Source organism: Corvus brachyrhynchos, unplaced genomic scaffold (genome assembly GCF_000691975.1).
Source record: "Corvus brachyrhynchos isolate BGI_N302 unplaced genomic scaffold, ASM69197v1 scaffold307, whole genome shotgun sequence".
Lineage (NCBI taxonomy): Eukaryota > Metazoa > Chordata > Aves > Passeriformes > Corvidae > Corvus > Corvus brachyrhynchos.
In genome coordinates, this window is record NW_008239288.1 from 2336287 (window position 1) to 2355331 (window position 19045).

The 19045-nt window shown below is 41.1% G+C and overlaps 1 protein-coding gene across 16 annotated transcripts in view; it reads right to left on the minus strand.

Annotated features, from left to right (window-relative positions):
• CELF2 (CUGBP, Elav-like family member 2) overlaps positions 1 to 19045 on the minus strand; it is a 549582-nt gene that overhangs the window by 69947 nt on the left and 460590 nt on the right. For all 16 annotated transcript variants that reach the window (XM_017740369.1, XM_017740364.1, XM_017740366.1 and 13 more), the window contains 2 exons: positions 9424 to 9472; positions 658 to 792 (listed from right to left, as the gene is read on the minus strand). In XM_017740369.1, coding sequence (XP_017595858.1) covers positions 658 to 792; positions 9424 to 9472 — 184 coding nt within the window. The remainder of the gene's footprint in view (positions 1 to 657; positions 793 to 9423; positions 9473 to 19045) is intronic.

Below are 19045 nucleotides of genomic sequence, written 5' to 3' on the forward strand. Positions count from 1 at the left end.
TCTGCGCTGCTTTCATTTCCAAGTTCAGGCTGGCCACTTGACCACTCATGATGGTCATGTTTAACACCTCTGCCCTGGTTTTTGGGTTGTGGTAGAGGCACAAGATTTAAAAGCTCTTTTTACAAACTTTTGTCCAGGCAAAGTTCTCAGGTCCAAGCTAACCTCTTTGTTTCTCAGATAAAGCAGACCTATGTTTTGCATATAGTTACAGAAAACACAGGAATGGAGGAGATAGTGCTACAGCGAGGGCCAGTTCCCATCACCCTTTATGCCTTCGAGCAGTCATTTGCGGTCCTGTCCTTTTCTTTTTTTTTTTTTGGCCTTTTGTGCTACAAAGCAGAAATGGGGTCAGGGGAGCAACTTTGATTTTGTGAGAGCAGAAAACTGAGGGTGTTTTCTCAGGGTGCAAAGGAACCTTTCCAGCTGACAAACAGGGTGATAACACAAGTTAATATGTTGGCACCAAGACCTTTCTGACATTGGAAATAAAAGGTGATAATTTCAGTCACTGTGAAAAGTTCATGTGGATACCTTCATCACGTGGGACGTTTTACAGCGTAACCTCTCGCTGCAGACAGCAGCTCTGCCTACCTTGGCTGTGACATAAAGCTCCCAATTAGCACTTAAGAAAAGAGACTTTACAGACTGCACACTCACCTCGGCTCAGCCCATCTGGTCCCCGAAGGATTCGGCATTCTTCTATCTGGCCGAACGGAGAAAACATCACCCTGATATCATTCTCATTACACTTCTTCGAAACCATTCCTATGAACAATTTTCTGTCTTCCACAGCTAGAAGATAAAAATAATGAATGAGCAAAGGCCATTTCATCTTTTTCCTGTGATCAATGCTTCATTACCACATCAAACCAAGCTCCAGTCATGTGAGTCTGGCTCTGTAACTGAAGACAAGTCCTAAGGCAAACACTTTATACTTACAACCTCCCTCTCCCCCTCCCTCCCCCACCCCAAATATCTCGTTTTTCTCTCTTTCTCTCTCTCCTTTTTCTAGTGGTGCTCACTGTTTATATAACATATTAATTGGCTGTCTTAGTCACTCTGCATACACCTCTGCTACACGGCTTCTAAAAGAAAAGTATCCTCTGTTAAGGACACTTTTAAAGATATCTTTGCATAGATTCTAATTCAGATAAATTCCCTCACCCCCTCATGTGTGAAAGAAATCATGATGGGGTGAGGGTGAAGAAGGGATTGTGCACGTAATGATACAAGCTAATGAAAAATATTCCTGAGAAATGTTTTGAGAGCAGCTCCTATCTGAGCTTTCAATTTCAGCCAACTTAATGCACGGCACTGGAAAGGCAGATGTGTAATGACTGCTCTGGAAAAAGAATGCGTTAAATTTTTCTGCTGATTTTTTCAGTGCCACAGCCCTCTCCCCTTCAGGAGGACACAAGGCATATTCCAGGACATCACTTGAACACCCTTGGATGAGTGATGATGCTGAGTTTGCAAAAAAAAAAAAAAAAAAAAAAAAAAAAAGATGAAAAAGGTGCTTTACCTGAATTATTGGTAGAATATTTCCTGCCTGTACTGTCACCAACAAAAGCACAAGCTGGACTGCTGCAGCAGGATGCACACAGTCCTATTAATCAAACTCAAATTTACAGGTCTAAAGCTGAGGACTCTTGTCAAAATGAAAGAGGTCATCAAAACTTAATTCACTCTGGAAAGACTTAAAAATGTTAATGCACTGACCCATCTATATTAAACCAAAAATCTAAGTGCTTATTATATAGTACATACACCAGTGCTTTCTTCTTTGGAAATGGCATGTAAATCCAATTCCCTGTTAATGAGCAGACTGTCAGGGTTTGTGGGGAAGCAAAGAAGGAAGGAAAGCTTTACTCCAGAGAGTCTGCACTGCACTTACTTATTTCTATTATTGTGCAAATTATTTTTGTAATGAAGTATTTTCATTTCTGGGCTTACAAAAAAAAAAAAAAAAAAAGGAATCCTCCCTTGCTCTCTAACTCTGTCGCCTGTATTAGTATGAGTTTGTCAAATGGAATAAATTGCAGCTGAGGAAGAAGGAACTGCGTCCATTTTTTCCTAGGATTTTATTTGTGTTATATTTCAACACTTCCAGTGCATTTAATAATTTCAAGAATAACAAGAAGAGGTTCATGTTTATTGATCATGAGAAGCATTTGAAGTAATTTTCTCCTTAAATCGCTGACTTTAAAAAGTATTGGTAGCTTTTATACAAGCAAGCACCAAACCCATGCATTTTTCAGAACCCAAAACAGAGACCAGCCCCTTCAATCCCAGCGTCTCACTCTACAAGCTTGCAAGAAAATTGGTGTGAATTTAACACCCAGGGGAAGATGTTTTCCTCAGCAGAGATTCCTCAAGACTGAACATTTTCATTTACACTTTATTTTGAGGTTCCACATGCAGGTGAACCCTTCAGAAAGGGTTAAGAAATGATGAATGCATGGGATGAGCCAGTTGTATACAGATCAGGAGCTGAAAATGCATGATTGCAAATAAGACCTACAAATTGGGATATTTATATATACATAAATATATATAAATATATATGGAATTTTACATCTGATTCATAATATATAGCTGACCTTGATGCTACTAATTAATATTTTAAGGGTGGGAAAGCTGAGTTGCCTTGCTCACAGCTACAAGAGGAGTGCAGGCAGCCACTTCTGCTGGTGAAAGGATGCCTGTAACTTAGCGGCAGACAATTCCTGTATTGCCTTGAGCAATCTTTTTGAGGAAGTTCCCTGGCCATCCTGTCCCCACGACAACAGCCACAGACTGTGGCCATGGTGCATGAAAAGTTTTGAGACAAGGGACCCAGCTGGGCTGCCAGGTCTGGATTTCTCCACACCACAGACTGAGGTCAGGCTGGGTGAAGCCTTGGTGCCAAGCACATTTCCAAGAATTGCCTTCTGCTCTGTGTTACAAACCTCTCATTTTGTGTCTCTGTGTCAGCTAGTACCAGCCAGTTTAAATTTGGGTTGATCTTAGGCTTGAAATACAGTGTGCAGGTCTACCCTAAGGGTGACTAGGTTCCAACCTTCTTTTAAAAATAGCTGTTGGCTAAGTTGGACAAATGCCTGCCACAGGAGGCCCCTTGGGTCCTGCTTCGGTGCCAGGACAAAGCCTCAAACCAAAGAGATTCACATGGACACTCAAAAGAAATGAGATGCAAACAGAAGGCTTTGTTTTATTTTTCCAAAAAGTAGCAGGCGACAAACTCCCCACCGGCCTCCTTCGGTTTCGCTAGTAAACCTATAAATATGCCATTTAACTAACATGATTTGCAGGTTTGCAGCTTGAGGGTGATTTTATAGTAAATTAAACATCCAGCTCCTGTGTACTGTACATCTTAAAAATGCAGATGTCATGAAGAATGCTCAGAGTACAGAAAACATATTGATACGATGACGTGCTCTGCATTCAGTGCCATTAGTCAGTGCTGATCAGTGTTGAAGCTTAAGAAAATTGCTATTCTTTTTCTGGCTAGGGGCCCAGCATAAAAAACATTTAAAGTGACAATTGTCAAGATCAAAATGCCATGTTTTCACTCCATCTGATAGAACATCTGATATTATTAGGCTGAAAGAGTTTTTAACAATATATTCCCACACAGAGAACAGAATACTTTTCCACCTCACTAAGACTGATTTTCAGGATTTATTTCTGCATTTTCGGTCAGCCACTTCTTTCTTTCTAAAATGAATTCTTACCTGCCACACAGGCAAGGTTTGAGAATCAAACAGACAACAGAGTACAAGAAGTGTTGGTCAAATGTATTTAGATGTCAGTAAACTTCCCTTTGGATCTGCCAAGCCTGAGGATTTTCCTATGCGTGTTGGGTTTCTCCCACGGACTGCAAAATGAGGAGCCCAGCATTAAATACATGTGACCCAGCAAAGCACTGAGACTGGGACAGATGCTGCTGCTTAGAGAAAGGATGGCAGCCTAAACCCATCTGGCCTAACTTCAGTGACCTACAGTTTTAGTGTCAGCTCAACTGGCTGTTGGCAATGCCAAGAGATCAGCTCCTCCAAAGAGTGATGGATCTCACCTCTCCCAGCAAGGTGGATGCCTTAGGGCAGTCTCTCCCCTGCTACTGACAGAAGATTACAGATTTTTTACATTGACTGAGTAGACTGACAGACGCTGTTACCTTCCATCCAACTCCCAGATCTTGGGCATCATGATAACACCTAGATGTCCTGAGCTCCAGCTGCAGGGACAGAAGGAATAAATGAGCTCTGAGGGACCAGACAAAGCTTGGGAGCTGCAAGTGCTTTGGGCAACGAGAGCAGGCAAAGAAGAAGGATGGGAGAAGGGTAACAGTGTGCATGGGCCAGCACTTGTGTGCACATATCTCATAAGCATTTCACTGCTGCTTGATAACTCTCTCCCACCCTTGGGGCAGGTTTCAACAAGCCAAAATCCAGAAAAATCAAAACTTTTTTGGTGTGTGTTTGATATCATTATTTCGGAACCTCACTCATGGGATTAGTTGAAATTTCTGACTTTTTTGCACCACTCTGTGGGAATGAAGTAGATACAACAGTTTGGAAGTAGCAGGTAGGATGGGGTGGCTGAGTGCCCCTCCTTAATGGAGCAGAAGCAGGCAGAAGGTCACAGTAAACAAGGCCTGAAATTCTATTTATAGGAAGGATGGCATGAAACTGCACAGTTTCTTGATTAACACATGATGGGGTTCACCTTTAATCCATCCTAACACATTACAAATGCAGGTGGGCTGTGCTGCCAGGGCAGTTTGAGTGACACATCCAGTGCTAAGCCTGCTGGATTTGGGGTGGGGTTTGCCAGAATGCAGGGACCCTGAGTGATGAAGTGCAGATACCTGTTTTAAAATGAGTTGCTCTTGTAACCCTGTCAAGGCTAGCTCTGCCATCACTGGCATGTGTGTCTGGGCATCATGTTTGAACCTAGAACTCTGCGTTAGCCATCAAAGGTTATCTGAGATTAAGTTTGTCTCTGCTGGGGGGGGAACTTTTCAAACTGAACTTCCTGTCTTCTGACAGCATTACATCCAATGTGCAGAATAACATCCTGAAGGGTCTAATTTTTTAGCTTTACTCAGTTTGCTTCAGTAATGAGCATTTCTTGCAGGCTAAGCCAGGAGAATAAAGGAATAGAGATTATTTTCTGAATGCTACAAAAGAATTAAACCCTGTAATAATAATGGGAAATCTCCCTGAAGATCCAACAAACTTTCCTTTTCACTCTTCTAAATCTCCAAAATTCTGAAATATCAAAATTATAGCTCTTTATTGTATTTCTGAGGAGTCCAGTCAGATAAAGAGTGCATTTTCTCCCCAGAACATGCCTTCTCTTTTAAGAAAATAGATAAATAGCTAATTATGTATAAATGGTGTGGAGGGTTTTTTTGTTTTGGTTTGGTTTTGGTTTTTCACTCCCATATAGAAGGGAAGGGGTGAAGCCAGACTTTTCATCCCTAGCTGTAAGCCTGTGAAAACCCCTTGCATACAATCTGTCAAAGTCACACCTGAATCTGGAGCTGCCTGCATTAATTATCAACTTTTCTATGTGTTAGTGCTAACATATGGCATCTAATTACTACCTCCAAATCGGCAAAGTTGTGCCACTTAGAATTTCAAAATTATTTTTTAAATTTTCCACTAATAAAATAAATAAAAACAAATTATAAATTACTCATTTATCCTCCTCCCTACTTTAAAATTTTTTTAAAATAGAGGATTTTGTCATTTTCACTGAAGCAGTGATGCTTTGATCCATTTAAGAGCATACTGTCTGCAGGATATGTGCCTGAAAGTATTGACTGTGTTCAAATCCAGATCCAAGACACATTTAAGCATTTGCAAATTGTAGCATGTTAATGGCCACAGACAACTTAGAGTCAAGCAGGTGTTTGCAAGTTTTTCAGCATTAGACTGGAGGAACCCCCTTTGTTTGAAAAAGGGAAAATGTCCTTAAAAGGATAAATACTGTGAGTGATGAATCTACTAATGGTGGAAAGTCAAAACCATGTGTTTTGGCAGAAAATCCTCAACCAAAACTTCGTAGATAGGTTAAAACAACTTCCACAAAGGTTATCAGACCAGACCTACTGGGTGATCAGACCAGGACACACTACAAAATTCATCATCTGCATATTTCAGAGATGTTACATTTGTCAGCAGTAAGAAGCTTTTCGGAATCCTCCTGGGTAGACAAATCAATTAAATCTGAGGGCAAGTCTTGCCCCATCAACTCAAGCTGCTAAAAGTTTGGTGGAAGAGATCGAGCTTTGCTTCATCTGCATGAGCAGAGAAATGACTTATACACATTGTAGGCAGGGAAGGAACTGCTGGAACAGGGTCCCCAGAGAAGCTGTGGAGCCCCATCCCTGGAAGTGTCCAAAGCCAGGTTGAATGGGCCTCTGAGCAACCTGGTGCAGGTAAGTAATGTGTGCAGGAGGTGTCCCTTCCATACCCATCTCCCAGTTTCCATGAGGTGAGTTTGGCCTTTGGCGCCAAGGGACAGTTATCTCAGATGATGTAGACATCTAAGGGCAGGAACAGTGATGGAAAAGGAGGAGCATTTCATCCTGGTACTCTCTGGCTTGGATGCTCATTCAAACCTTTTGCACAAGGGACACAATATGGGGAGGGGGCATTTTATCACACAGCAAATACTGTTCTTTAAAAACCTCTGTGAGTTGAATAAGAGGACCTCTCCTTCCTCCCTATGGAACCGGAACAGGTCTATCAATCCTTCACAAACATGTACAAGCTCAGAAGAATTGTAGTGTCCAACTTGTCCTACACATCTTTCCACAAGAAATTTTTGACCAAGAAAATTTCTTTAACCTCTCTGTAAACTGAGAAACACGACTTTACCTATAAAATCCACTGGGATCCTCCTGTGACTCAGAAATCAAAGAGATTCGAGTATTCCTCAAAAGCTCAACCACCAGGGATCATGAAAACCAAGATGCCTTGGCATGTCTTCTTTCTTTTCCCCTTTGAACTTACCAATCTGGTTGAAGAGGTACAGTTTACAATTTGCTGTTGGCATGGATAATATACCTCCTCAGATGGATAGCCTGGAGCATATGGGAAACATGTGCCAAACAAACCTCCACATCCCCCACGCTGCTGTTTTTTCTCTTTCTTGATCTCCAAGCTGCTGGAAAGCAGTCATCCACTCCACGAACCCCATGCCTACGCCCTGCCTTTCTGAGGAGCTGTACCATTATTACCATCATTGTGGTATTATTTTGCCTTCTGTTTCTCCAGTCAATTAAAAAAAAAAATAGTTCACAACCCCTTGAACATGCCTATCAAAAGTCCCCACACACTTCAGGAGTCTAAATTTTAAAAAATGTTTAATTTGACACCTGGAACCCCTGAACTGACAATTTGTTTTCCTCAAAAATACAAAGAATGGCAAGTTAAAAAAAAAAGAAAAAAACCCCAATCCCTCATGATTTTCATGCTTGGAATAGATGCCAGAAAATAAGAGAGTATTCCCACAGTGCAGGCAGGAGTTTCATGCAGATAACCCCAGACTAACAGCAGCAGCCAGGAGCCAACCTACCCTGCTTTCCAAACAGGTGCTACTTGCAGAGAAAGACAGAATTTGCACAATTCCCCACAGTGTTTTTCCAATATGTTCAATCTCCTTTAGAAAGAAACACTTCAGGCAATGAAGAAGTAACTCACTGGGAGTCAATTTTGGCCCATTGCCTCTTATTTTTCTAATTTGCCAAGGAAGTTGAGGTGAAATTTGTCTTTGAAAGAAGAACCCGTAGAGGCCATACTTAGTTCAGAGGGTTCAGGCCGGTGTTCCTGTGCCTAAGGGATAATTGTGCCCACTGCTAGCACTAAATATGAGGGACTGGAATTTGGATTCCAAAAGCAACGTTCTCCTTGACTGCAGTGGGGCCTGAAAAGTTCAGTCCTTCTGCCCGTCCAGGTGCCTTGGCTTCTATTCTGAGCGCTCAAAGACAGCAAGAAATTACTGCTAAAACTCTGGGAAAGTGCTCTTCACTCAGAGGGTATCTGGGCACTAGAACAGGCTCCCCAGAGCAGTAGTCACAGCACCAAGGCTGACAGAGCACAAGGAGCATTTCGACAATGCTCTTAAGTACGTGGTGGGATTTTTGGGATTGTCCTGTGCAGCGCCAGGAATCAGACTTTGAAAATCATTGTGGACAGATATCCATCCTCTCCAACTCAGAATATTCAATGATTCTATGACTCCAACCTGAGAGAGAGAACACCCCCTCCTGTACAAATGGGTAACAGCTCATATTTCCTGTGCTCATGGCCACTTTTGTTTGGAAAGTTATCATATTGGGAAACCTAGCATAATGTGAAGTTTTAATTTCCTTCCAAACTTCATAATCCTTGGAGAAGCCTGAAAAAGGGATGCACTACAATTAGCAAAAAAAGAAGCCTTAAAAAAGCCTTGCGGAGAGATTTAGAGCCCAATCATAATTTACATTTGCAGGTATGTAGATCTCTAAGTGCACGGCTTCTGCCCTGATTACTAATTAATGAGGTGCAAAGATGCCTGTTGGAGGAACCAGCTCTGATTATGTGGGCCTTATGGGAAAATGAAGCTCTTGCAATCTAAGAAGGCAGATGATATCTTTAACATATATTTTAGAAAATTACAGGAACAAATCAAGGGACAAAATATACACGTATATATTTTTAAAGAATCACACGCCGCCAAGTTGCGCTACCATTCGATTATCTTATTTCCCTGAATATATAAACCTGGCATGGTTAATAGACTTAGCCTGCCATCTATTTTGCATGTCATATACATCCACTTAAGCAGTACCCTAGTATTCCAAGTGGATATTACTGTCTTTATAGCACTCATTTTTCAATCGTTTTGAGGAATAAGTATACAGAGAGCTCCAAAGTGGGTTTCCCAGCTCATAATGAAGCACATGATTAAAACCTAAATTTGGCTCAGATTCAGAATGGCATCATTCTATAAAAATGTAGTTTTGGCAAATGTTTAAGGCTGATCATGTGCTTACATAGTTTCTTAACACAGGTATGCCTTTTTGTTTATTTTTAATTTTCAGCAATGACATTTTATCTCCATCTTATCGATCTCAGGTGCTCCCACATTAGCTCACTGTTAGGAGAACCCAAGGGAAGGATGTATGCAGTGAGGTGAGTCATGATGTACAGCAGGTACAAGGAAGACCTTTTCTGAGGACATTTCCTTCCTTCTTTAAAGCAGAAGCTAATAGGGAGTTCAGAGCAGCTCAACACCTTCCCAACATGTCAGGTGTAGTGAAACTGCCTATCATTTTCACCACAAAAGAAGTAAATCAATAACTCTCACAATGTTGTGCTTACTTTAGTTTAGAGAGAGACACAATTAAGTAAAAATAAATTAAACACATACCATTTGACTTTTCACTATCTGCGGGTTTCATCTGAATAGGATGATGCATCTAAAAACAAAAATGAGAGAGAGTAAGGCAGGTTGGATAATTATAAAAAATCAAGAGTCATGTTTTTAATGAAGGGCTAAAAAGAGACAATTTAATATTAAACATGTTGAAATTATATAAATTCAAAATAACACTGTATTATACGCTTATAAGAGAAAATAAAATGGTAAAGGAGTATTTTATAATGAGGAAGATTAAAAAAAAAAGTTCATTGGGCCCATAGGACTCATATAAATCTTTAATTTGCTGTATCTAGTTTCAGAAGACCTCTGAAGTTAGTTTATGGCATGCTTGGTTTCTGTTTTACCAACTTTTTTTCCTTGAGCTCAACCACTGCCAAAACCAAGATGGAATTTTCAAGTAATTTAAGAACTAGCAAGCATTGCAAACATACTCAGAGGAGTTGAGTTTGACAAATGAACTTTGCTTGTAATTAAAAAACTGTGCTGATTCTTCCAGGACTAAAGAAGAAGAGGTCTTGATTCCTAAAATAGCTTCCTATAATTATTTAGTATCTGATCTTTTTGTTTTAGACAACGTTATACATTCATTCATAAAGCTTCCACCACAACACGTAACAATTCCGGCTTCCATAAAAACTCCAAATCCTCTTTCCTTTTCAACCTCTTCCTCCATTCATGTCCCTCTTACTGCAAAGGAAACCAACCCCTGTGTGCAGCTTCCCATGCTGAACATTCCACCTTGGCACACTCGGTCTGGTGTGTCCTCAGCATTCTCTACTAAATAATTCAACACTGAACTGTTGATAGCTCCAATAAAATTTCTACAAATGGTCTTTTTGTTCTCTCAGGAATAATAACACCACAACAGTTGGGCTCCCTCATGATCAGAGTGTGTGAGTTTTCCACAGGACATTGGTGATAGCCAGCCCTGTGGCCACTGTGGTGTGTTCAGAGAAATTTTATTGCAGCTTCTCAAAAGCCTCCAGAACTGAACTCACGTTGAGATTCAATGTAGGAGACGTTTAAGCTTGCAAAAATCTCCCCATTTTTATTTTCTTTCGTGGGCTCTGCATAGTTGCTGGGATTTGACTGCACAAACCTTCCAGCAGCAGCAGAGCCACTGCCTTTTCTCTCCTCAACAATTCCTTACCAATTCATGTGAACAGGTGAAAAAATGTATGCTCTTTCTACTTTTGTATCATTTTTCAACACAGTGCAGCTGAGTATTGCCTGAAAATGTCAGAGGCAATTCCATTTTTTTAATAAAAGACTGTTATGACAAATTCTGGGAAACAAAAACAGCTGAGCAGGAGAGAACATCCATGCCCTCATATCAAATGTGCTTTCAAAGCTGCACAGAAATCCACATCTGCATTACTTTTGGTGAAATAACTTAACCACCAGGGAAAAAGTTGCTGGATTCTTTAGAAAATATAAAATATTGCTGTGAATGTTTCTGTCCAGAACGCTCCCTGGCCTTACAAATCAATGTATTCCCTGTGTTGCTTGCACAACTCCCCGTGTCCTCGGGAAAGACAAAGCCACAAGGTAGATGTGGTTGCTGGGATGCATAAATTTGCTTCAGTTTTAACAGTTCTGTTCTCTTTGAATCATTTGTTTCCTAAATGGACTTTAATAGCCCAGCACTTGTCTGCCACCACTCTTATTCAATCAGTTTTATAGAAAAAAGGGAACTTCTATTGTTCTCTGTCTTCTTTAGTGCTTAAGATTTTTCCTGACATCAACAATACACTGGGCACTGCAGGAGACTTAAAATTCATGGGAATGTGAGGCAGCATTTCCACTCAGCAAGCACAAACTGAAAGAAGAAAAAAGGTGTAACTTGTTCCACAAGGCCATTGCAGGTTACTGATGTCTCTGAGGAGCAATGGAGTGGTAAGAAAATAGAGGAAAGAAAGGCAAGTATTGAAAATTGAGGAATATGCAGAATATATGAGAAAAACCCAACCCAAATTCAGGCCTTTTGTAGGCAGAGGATCTATTGCTCTTTACAGCTGCATTTTTATGCCCCTAAGAGGAGATATTTTGAATAAAGGCTATTCTAACAATGTTAAAAACCTCTCCCTTTTCAAACTGCCTGAACCAGAGAAGCCAACTTTAGACCAAATTCATGTGAAGAAGTTAGTTTTGCAGCCCATGGTCACAACACAAAGATCAGTTACCTGACAAGCACATTCACTTCATATCCAAAATCATCCTCTTCTGTTACACATAATTACCCCAAGTTCATTAACTCAGTAATCTGGTACACTCACGAAGTAAAAGGCAAGATTGCACATGATGCTTCCACTGGGTTTTGACTTGATTTCAAAAGTTCCTGCTAAAAACTCATGGTCCAAATTCTCTTCACACCATCAAGCTGAATTTGGGAGTGATGCCATTGCGCTTAAAATTAAATCAGTGCAAAACTAATAAAAGATCCAGCTCTGGCCTGGAGAGTTTAAACTGCAGAACACCCCCAGAAAAATGGACGTGATACACAAACCTGGCTTCAGCGAAGAGGAAAGTGGAAAAATACCTTAGTGACAGTTTCCTAACATGAGAGGGCTCATGTTGAAGCTTGTTTAACCCTGACCATCACCAATTGATACGTTAACAACCTTTAACACTAGATTCAATAAAACATGCCATTTATAACCTGAAATGGGTTTTACAGAGTCACTGGTTCGCATCTCATTATTAAACTCATTGCTGACCTCTAGAGACAGCTGCCGTGACAATACATATTATAAGCTCTCTACCCATAAAATATTTAAAAGTAGGTGAAGAGAAGAAAAGAAAAGAAAAGAGAAAAGAGAAGAAAAGAATGGCTCTCAAAGAAGTGTGCAGTGAATAAGAAAATTAAAGGGGCAGAGACAAAAGCTAAATAGGTACTATCCTTTCACTCTACAATAAGCAAAAGAGAAAATAATCTGTGCATTTTGTATCTTCCTCGTATAACTGCAGGCTATAAAATAATAAAATAGCTGTGCTTTCCCAGGCCCTCCAAAAGATTATAGATGATATAAAACTGTTTCAAATTAGATGCCACTGACTAGAATCATGTCATCTACCGAAATGAAGGATTTCCTGTCTTATCACAAAGCTGTTATTGTAGCTATACATCACTTATGGATCTCAAGGTAAGTGATTTCTCAGTATGTCATGTTGTCACGCAGAACAACAAGAAGAATTTTCTTCTTTTCTTGGAGGAATCTTTGCTTATGAAAACACAGTATTTATGAATGCACACTTACAATTAATAAAGAGGCAAGAATAAGAAAAATAACCTCAGCAAGTAATTTATAGACTTGAACATCATCCTGTGCTCAGAACACACAGTAAAAGAGAACAACACAGCTCTCAGGCAAGTTCTGTCTAAGCGTGGGCAGCTTCCCCTGGCAAGCACGGTGCATGGGGATATCAAACCCAGGCTGGAGTCCGGGCTGTAAGGAACAACCTCTCCTCATCAATATTACAGTTCTACTGAACACACTTGTGCAGCAAGCAGGGCACAACCTGCCTTTCCTACAGGCGCTCTCTGTCCGTCGGTGTCAAAACACACCATGCCACTGTTTTACAACTGAGAGCAGGCAAATGCCTGTTGCCCAGGGTTTCCAGTGCCTTGTGGCAGTGCTGGAAGCAAAGTGGGGGGCTTCACTGCTGCCTGCACTGTCACAGAGGCCACCCAAAGCCCCGGGTCAAGCACATCACTGCCTCTCCTTGGATGCATCCCAAGCAGGGGTGCTGAGGCAGTCCATGGGAACCAAAAAGGCAAAGAAACAGTTGTCAAACATGCAACCCTGAAAATCCCCCTGAAATTAATGAGAATCTGTCTGCTGGCTATGTCCAGGGCAGCAGCAGGACCACACCATGGCCTAGAATTACAATTGAATAGTTACATCTTTTTCCCCCGTTTTCTTGAGTACATCTTGCTGTATGTAAACATAACTTCATTAGAGAAAAAAACCACAGCAAAGCAACCCAATGCATCTCAAAGGCATGAAACCTCTCCAGCTTTAGAGCCTCAAAGTCATCTTTTCAACAATAATAACAGTACCTATTTACATTCTTGTCAAAGCCATGTGACATCTGCATGGGAGAAAACAAGCCGGCTAAGAGTCTATTTCTGGCAAAAATATTGCAAGGAAATTAGATTAACCTGGGTGGAATTCTATCTGGGAATTTGGAGTCTGTCGTGGTGATTAAGTCATCATTTCTGTCAGATTACTCTAATCGGCTGTCAAATACGATTCCACAACCCCATCTGTAACTTGGCATCCTCGTTATTCAGTCGATGTTACCTTCTGTATACAAAACAAACACCAAACAAGGAGGTGTGTGCAGTCTAGCATTTAGCAGAGTCATTAGCTGTGATTACTATTGTGTGGTTGCACATTGCACGAGGCGATCAGCTCACGGTTTGTTTTGTTTAGTCAGGGGATGCTTCAAATCAGGTGTAATCTTAAGCCTGAGGTGCCAGGGGTGAATGGAAAAGAATGGTCTCCAGGCATGGATGAGCATGGGATTGGCACACTCCAAGATACCACTGCATCAACAGCAAGTGCTTAAATCACATTTCCGAGTTTTCAATGTATTTGCTGGAAAGGCTTTTGGGCACCTGCTTTCCACCAATTTTCAGAAGAGAAATGGGCATTCAGATATTCTGGGTAGACTAAAGACTTCCTGCGAGCAGCAATTTCTCTGAGGGAAGCAAGGTTTGTAGGAGGAGGCATTTGGCACTCTAAATGGTCTGTATTGGCTACTTTAGTAAGAGGTATTCTGTTAAACGTGAGTATGTCAGTCTTACATAGGACTTTGGTGATTAAAAGCAGGAGATGCCTTTCACTGGAGATGAAGGAGACGATGGGCTCATTTTGCTGCAGCTGTGTTGAGTCTGTGACATTTGGATACCCTCAGCACCTCTGAAACTCTTGCCACCTAGACTATGAAAAATCTTTTTTTTATGGTCCATTGCAAAAGTACCTTCATACGTGATTACTACATCCATTAGCAGCTTTTATTCTCCATTCCTGCCACTGTGGATGCACATGCCTTGCTCCTGTCATTCCTCGTGCCCTGAGGAAGGAAAACCACTCCACAAGAAAGGACTCTGAATGCACACAAACCTGCCCCCACCTTCACCAAGCTCAGTATGGCAGTCAAAGACCACCTCCTGACAGTCCTCTAAAGTTAAGCAGAATGTGACTTTTCACCATCAGAGCTGAGGGATTGTGTGTGGAGAATGTTATCCATGGCTCCTCACTCCTTACCATTCCTGTCCTGTCATCATCTTTCTATAATCCTTTAAAGCCATCAGCAGATTTCTAGAGCTCTCAGCCCTTTTTTAGACCTGTCCCCTTCCTCCCTTCCCTGTCACCTGTCCTGGCAATAAGTTTCTAGCCATGACCCAGCTCAGTTTGTCCATTACCTGTCACCCTCACAGACCACATTGCAGAGAAACACCACACAAAATGGAGCTAAACCTTCCCCCAAGCAAAGGGTAAATTTGAAGAACATGGGTTACTTGGGTAAAATCCAAACCAAACAAAAAGCAATAGGATTAAATTATGACAGCTTGCATGTATCTTGTCATTTCTAGCACTTTGGGACTTGCTTCTTGCTAGCATTAATCATTGCTGAAGCCAAAGGGGATTTATTTCATATTTTCTACATCTCAGAATTGTAAAATGTCAAGAGAGAATGTTGGAGACAGAAGAAGAGACATTAGACTTTAATTAAACCCTAATATTCTTTTTGGGGGAAGGATTATAAATTCAGAGACTTTTTGGAATCAACAGGAAAACCAAAGACAAAGGAAATATTAAGGAGCAGCAGAGACAGGCAAAGAGATCAGAAGAAAAGCACCTAAAGAGGTACCAGCATGAAAAACAGTGGGAAAAAAATTATGCTCTTTGCCTAACTCTGGTCTGGAAATGAATTCAATGCTTTCTCCAAGCTCTTCATCCAATTAGTGAGTGGAGTTTAATTTGACCAGCAATCCAAGGAAAAAACAACACCAACCAGATTCCTGAGAACCTTTACTGAATCTGGAAGTCAGGAGGGAATGTATTGACCTACCAGAAGATTGGGGGAAGAAGAGAAAATACTTCATAAGAACCAGAGAATTAAATGATTTTCAGTGTCTTCAGAGACCACTGTTTTTCTCGACTACTATGTGCAGATACCTCTACACACACCCCGCAAGCCTCTCATTTCAGCTTTTAGCACCCCATTTTTCCATAGGATCTATCAGAAGGGCTCCTGAACACTCATTTCTCACATCATTTCATTGCCAACTGGTTTTGCTTTTTAAACCCCTGTGACTCACAAGTAATACAAGTTTCCCAGAAGTGAAAGAGGTGTATTTTCCTATTGAAAAGAACTGTTTAGAATGACTTCTCTAGGGTCAAACTAACTTGAATTACGCAGTCAATATCTGGCTAGTGCTTTGGGAACTTCTCTGGGAACTGGGGATAATCTCCAAGGCCAAATAAATACTAGTGAATAAAAGAGGCAAAGGACAGCTCTCTGGCTCTCAAAAGAAGTGGCGTGGCACAGGTTGCATTTACACAGCTATACTTCTCCTTCCACTTGAAACAGGATGTCCATGTCCATACTGCCCAGTGGGAATAGTGTCTAGCGCATGTTCTTCCCCCAAATATGCCCACACACCAGGCAGGAAAGTGCCAACCTGCACCATGCTCCTGTTGCTTCACCAGCACAGGCAGAGTTTTGGATTTCCAGCGTTGGTTGAAGTCATTCACCTTCGTTTTTTCACGGGTAAAAGGAGGACAAATGTGCATTCATCACTTAGAGTCTCACAAATAAATGTAAAGCAGTTGCTGTAACTGCCTGAGCAATGGCACAGCTAGAAGATTGTTTGCTGTCATCCTTTCATAAATCCCAATTTAAGGGATTTAAGCTGTGTTAGGCATTCATACAATTTTAGTAGTAGAAGAATGTGATCTGTTGCTTGGCCTCCTAGATTACTGTCAGACATATATACATGCTTTTTCTGGAGTGAGAGAGAGAGGGAGAGGGAGGGAGGGAGGGAAGGAGGAAGAGAGAGAAGCAAGAGAAAATGAATATTGCTGGTGGGTGCCAAATATAGTTCATGCGGTAATGCATAACATCATTATTTTCTATTTAGAACACAGAAACAAGCATATAGCTTGCTTAAAACACATTGTTTTACCAGAGAACACTAAACCCACTGAAATTCAATGGCTTTTGGAAGCTTTCCAACTCAGTCATTTGCAATCCACTACACTCTGTGGTTTAAATTCAAGTTAAATTAAACATTAGTTACAGAGACTACAAACAATGCTGTGCTTTAAAATAATAATAAAAAATAATAAAAACAATAATAGTAATAATAATAATAATAATAATTCATCTAGTGATCCCTTCCACAGTCACCCCCACATCCTGCTGTTCGTCCTGTACACTTGCTAATTAGGCTGTAGCACTCAGTCTCTTTTAAAAGTTGTACCCTGATATAGAAATTAAAAAGCTGGATATCTTAGAATTGACAACTTCACTTCCTAGTGAACAAATAACTACTGTTGCTCTTTTAGCAGTTCTCCTCCATTTATTTAATTCCTTAATTTCTTACCTCCCACACTAATGGCAACAACTCCAGGACACAGGCGAGCCAAACGGAGTGGAGATAAAGAAGGGGAGGTGTGGCCAAAAATTGTCTCTTCAAAATCACATGGAAAGCAAAGTTATTAACTATCTTTTCTTCAAACAAATGAGCCTTTACAGAACCTATTCAATCCTAAAAATAGACATTAAGTGGGATTCTGTAAATTGTTGGGAATAATGCCTTGGGGATATTTTGCATCATCCATGCTTAAAAAGCAAACCCATTAGACATCTGAGCAAAACATCAGATATTATTTTAACAGCAAGAGTTATCCATCTCATCGGCAGCAGCAATAACTTCTGTTGACATTTTAGCAATTGAAGTTTGCATGTCAATGGGGTGGGGCGGAGAGATAACAGAAGTCTCTCCGTGACATTAATTGACTGGGTTTTAACACCCATTCGAGCTAATTGCGAGGGGCAAAAATCGCTGCCCAGGTTTGTGAGCAGAAAGTGAAGCGCAGTGAGGCGGCGGCTTGCCCAGTGCCACGCAGGGAAGCGCTGCATGGCCCGGAAGGATGATCCGAAGGGAGGGAGCCAAGCTGTCCGCACTGCATCAGAGCCCAAGCTCCTCACGCTCTAATTGATTCCTGTCCTAACACCACTGCAAGGTACTCACTGCTGCTCTCCCTTTCAGCAGAAAGGAAGATGGGATAAAGGCATAGAGGCTCCATGGGATGCATCTGGAGTTATTCCACAACTGAAGCCAAGTTTATCAAGCCAAAATCTTGTCCTTTTATCATCAGGTATAGGTAAGACATAAATTAGCGGGTGTACTCTACACAAGCAGGGTTTTTTTACAATACTACTCCCTAGATACCCTACTTGAGAGGTAACATAAGAACCTGAAGCAGTGATCCAGGACTGCTGGAGGAACCAAATGCCAGCCAAGCTGTTGTGGCTTTGGGATGTCAGCTAATAACTAATGTAGCCTTGTGCTGCATTGGGTGGATTTGCCCAGCATGACCTAAGATGCCAGGACTCAATTCCCAGCATGACACAAGCCTTCCAGTCAGTGTCCCACTGGACATGACTCAAGTGTTCTGAAGATGTACTTTCTTCCATCTCCCCAGTTGGGTGTTTGTTTCCAGAAGTCAACAGGAGACTGAGCCTTTAAAGGGAGTACTTTCCCTTCAAATCTAAGAACATCCCCCCGCTCCCGTATTAGTATTTGGAAAACAGAGCCAGAGCAAAGCCAAAACATGCTACCTATTAAGTCATCTTCTACGTAAAGTCTTCACACGGGAATAAAAGAGAGGTCCCTCAACCATCTCAAAAGGGGAAGGCAGCAAAGCAGAGGCTTGTTCTTGCTTGAGTGATTTGCAAAGGGAGATTTCACATTCCTCCCAGAAAAAGCCAGATTCCCTGCTTAGGGAGCACTGACTCCTGAGGGCGTATTCAGGGAATTTTGCCCTTCTCAGAATCTGTGAAGGCTCAAGATGAAGTCCCCATTTTAAAAAAAGACCTTTCCTGCTGCCCAATGAAAATATTCAAGTAGCTCAGTCTGTGGTCACCATTTTAGGGTGCTAATGTTCAAGCCTGATCCACAGGAAACCCCTCCCTTTCTACATAAATCCCTCTGATTCCACATCAACTTCTAGGATAATTTTTGGTACCTTGTTAAGAAAACAAAGCAATGCTCTGCCCTATCCTTCCTCTTTCCCAAAAACACAGTCCCAACCAAAAATAAAAGAAATTTTCTTTCAGGCTACCAATGATTGTGAAGACATTTAGTTTAAATGAAAGGTTTTTAAAAACATGCAATGGCTTTTGTAATGCAAAACGTAAACTCGGTTCTGAAGGAGGCCAAAGCACCCAGGATATCAAATGCTTATTTTGCAGGAGTTTTATTTTAAGACTTATGCTGTTCTGTGCTTGCTTGTTCTCCTCTGTGAACTATGCTCTGGGAAAACACCATGTGATTATGCTCATCAATATCCTCTACCTTTGCCAAGCTGGA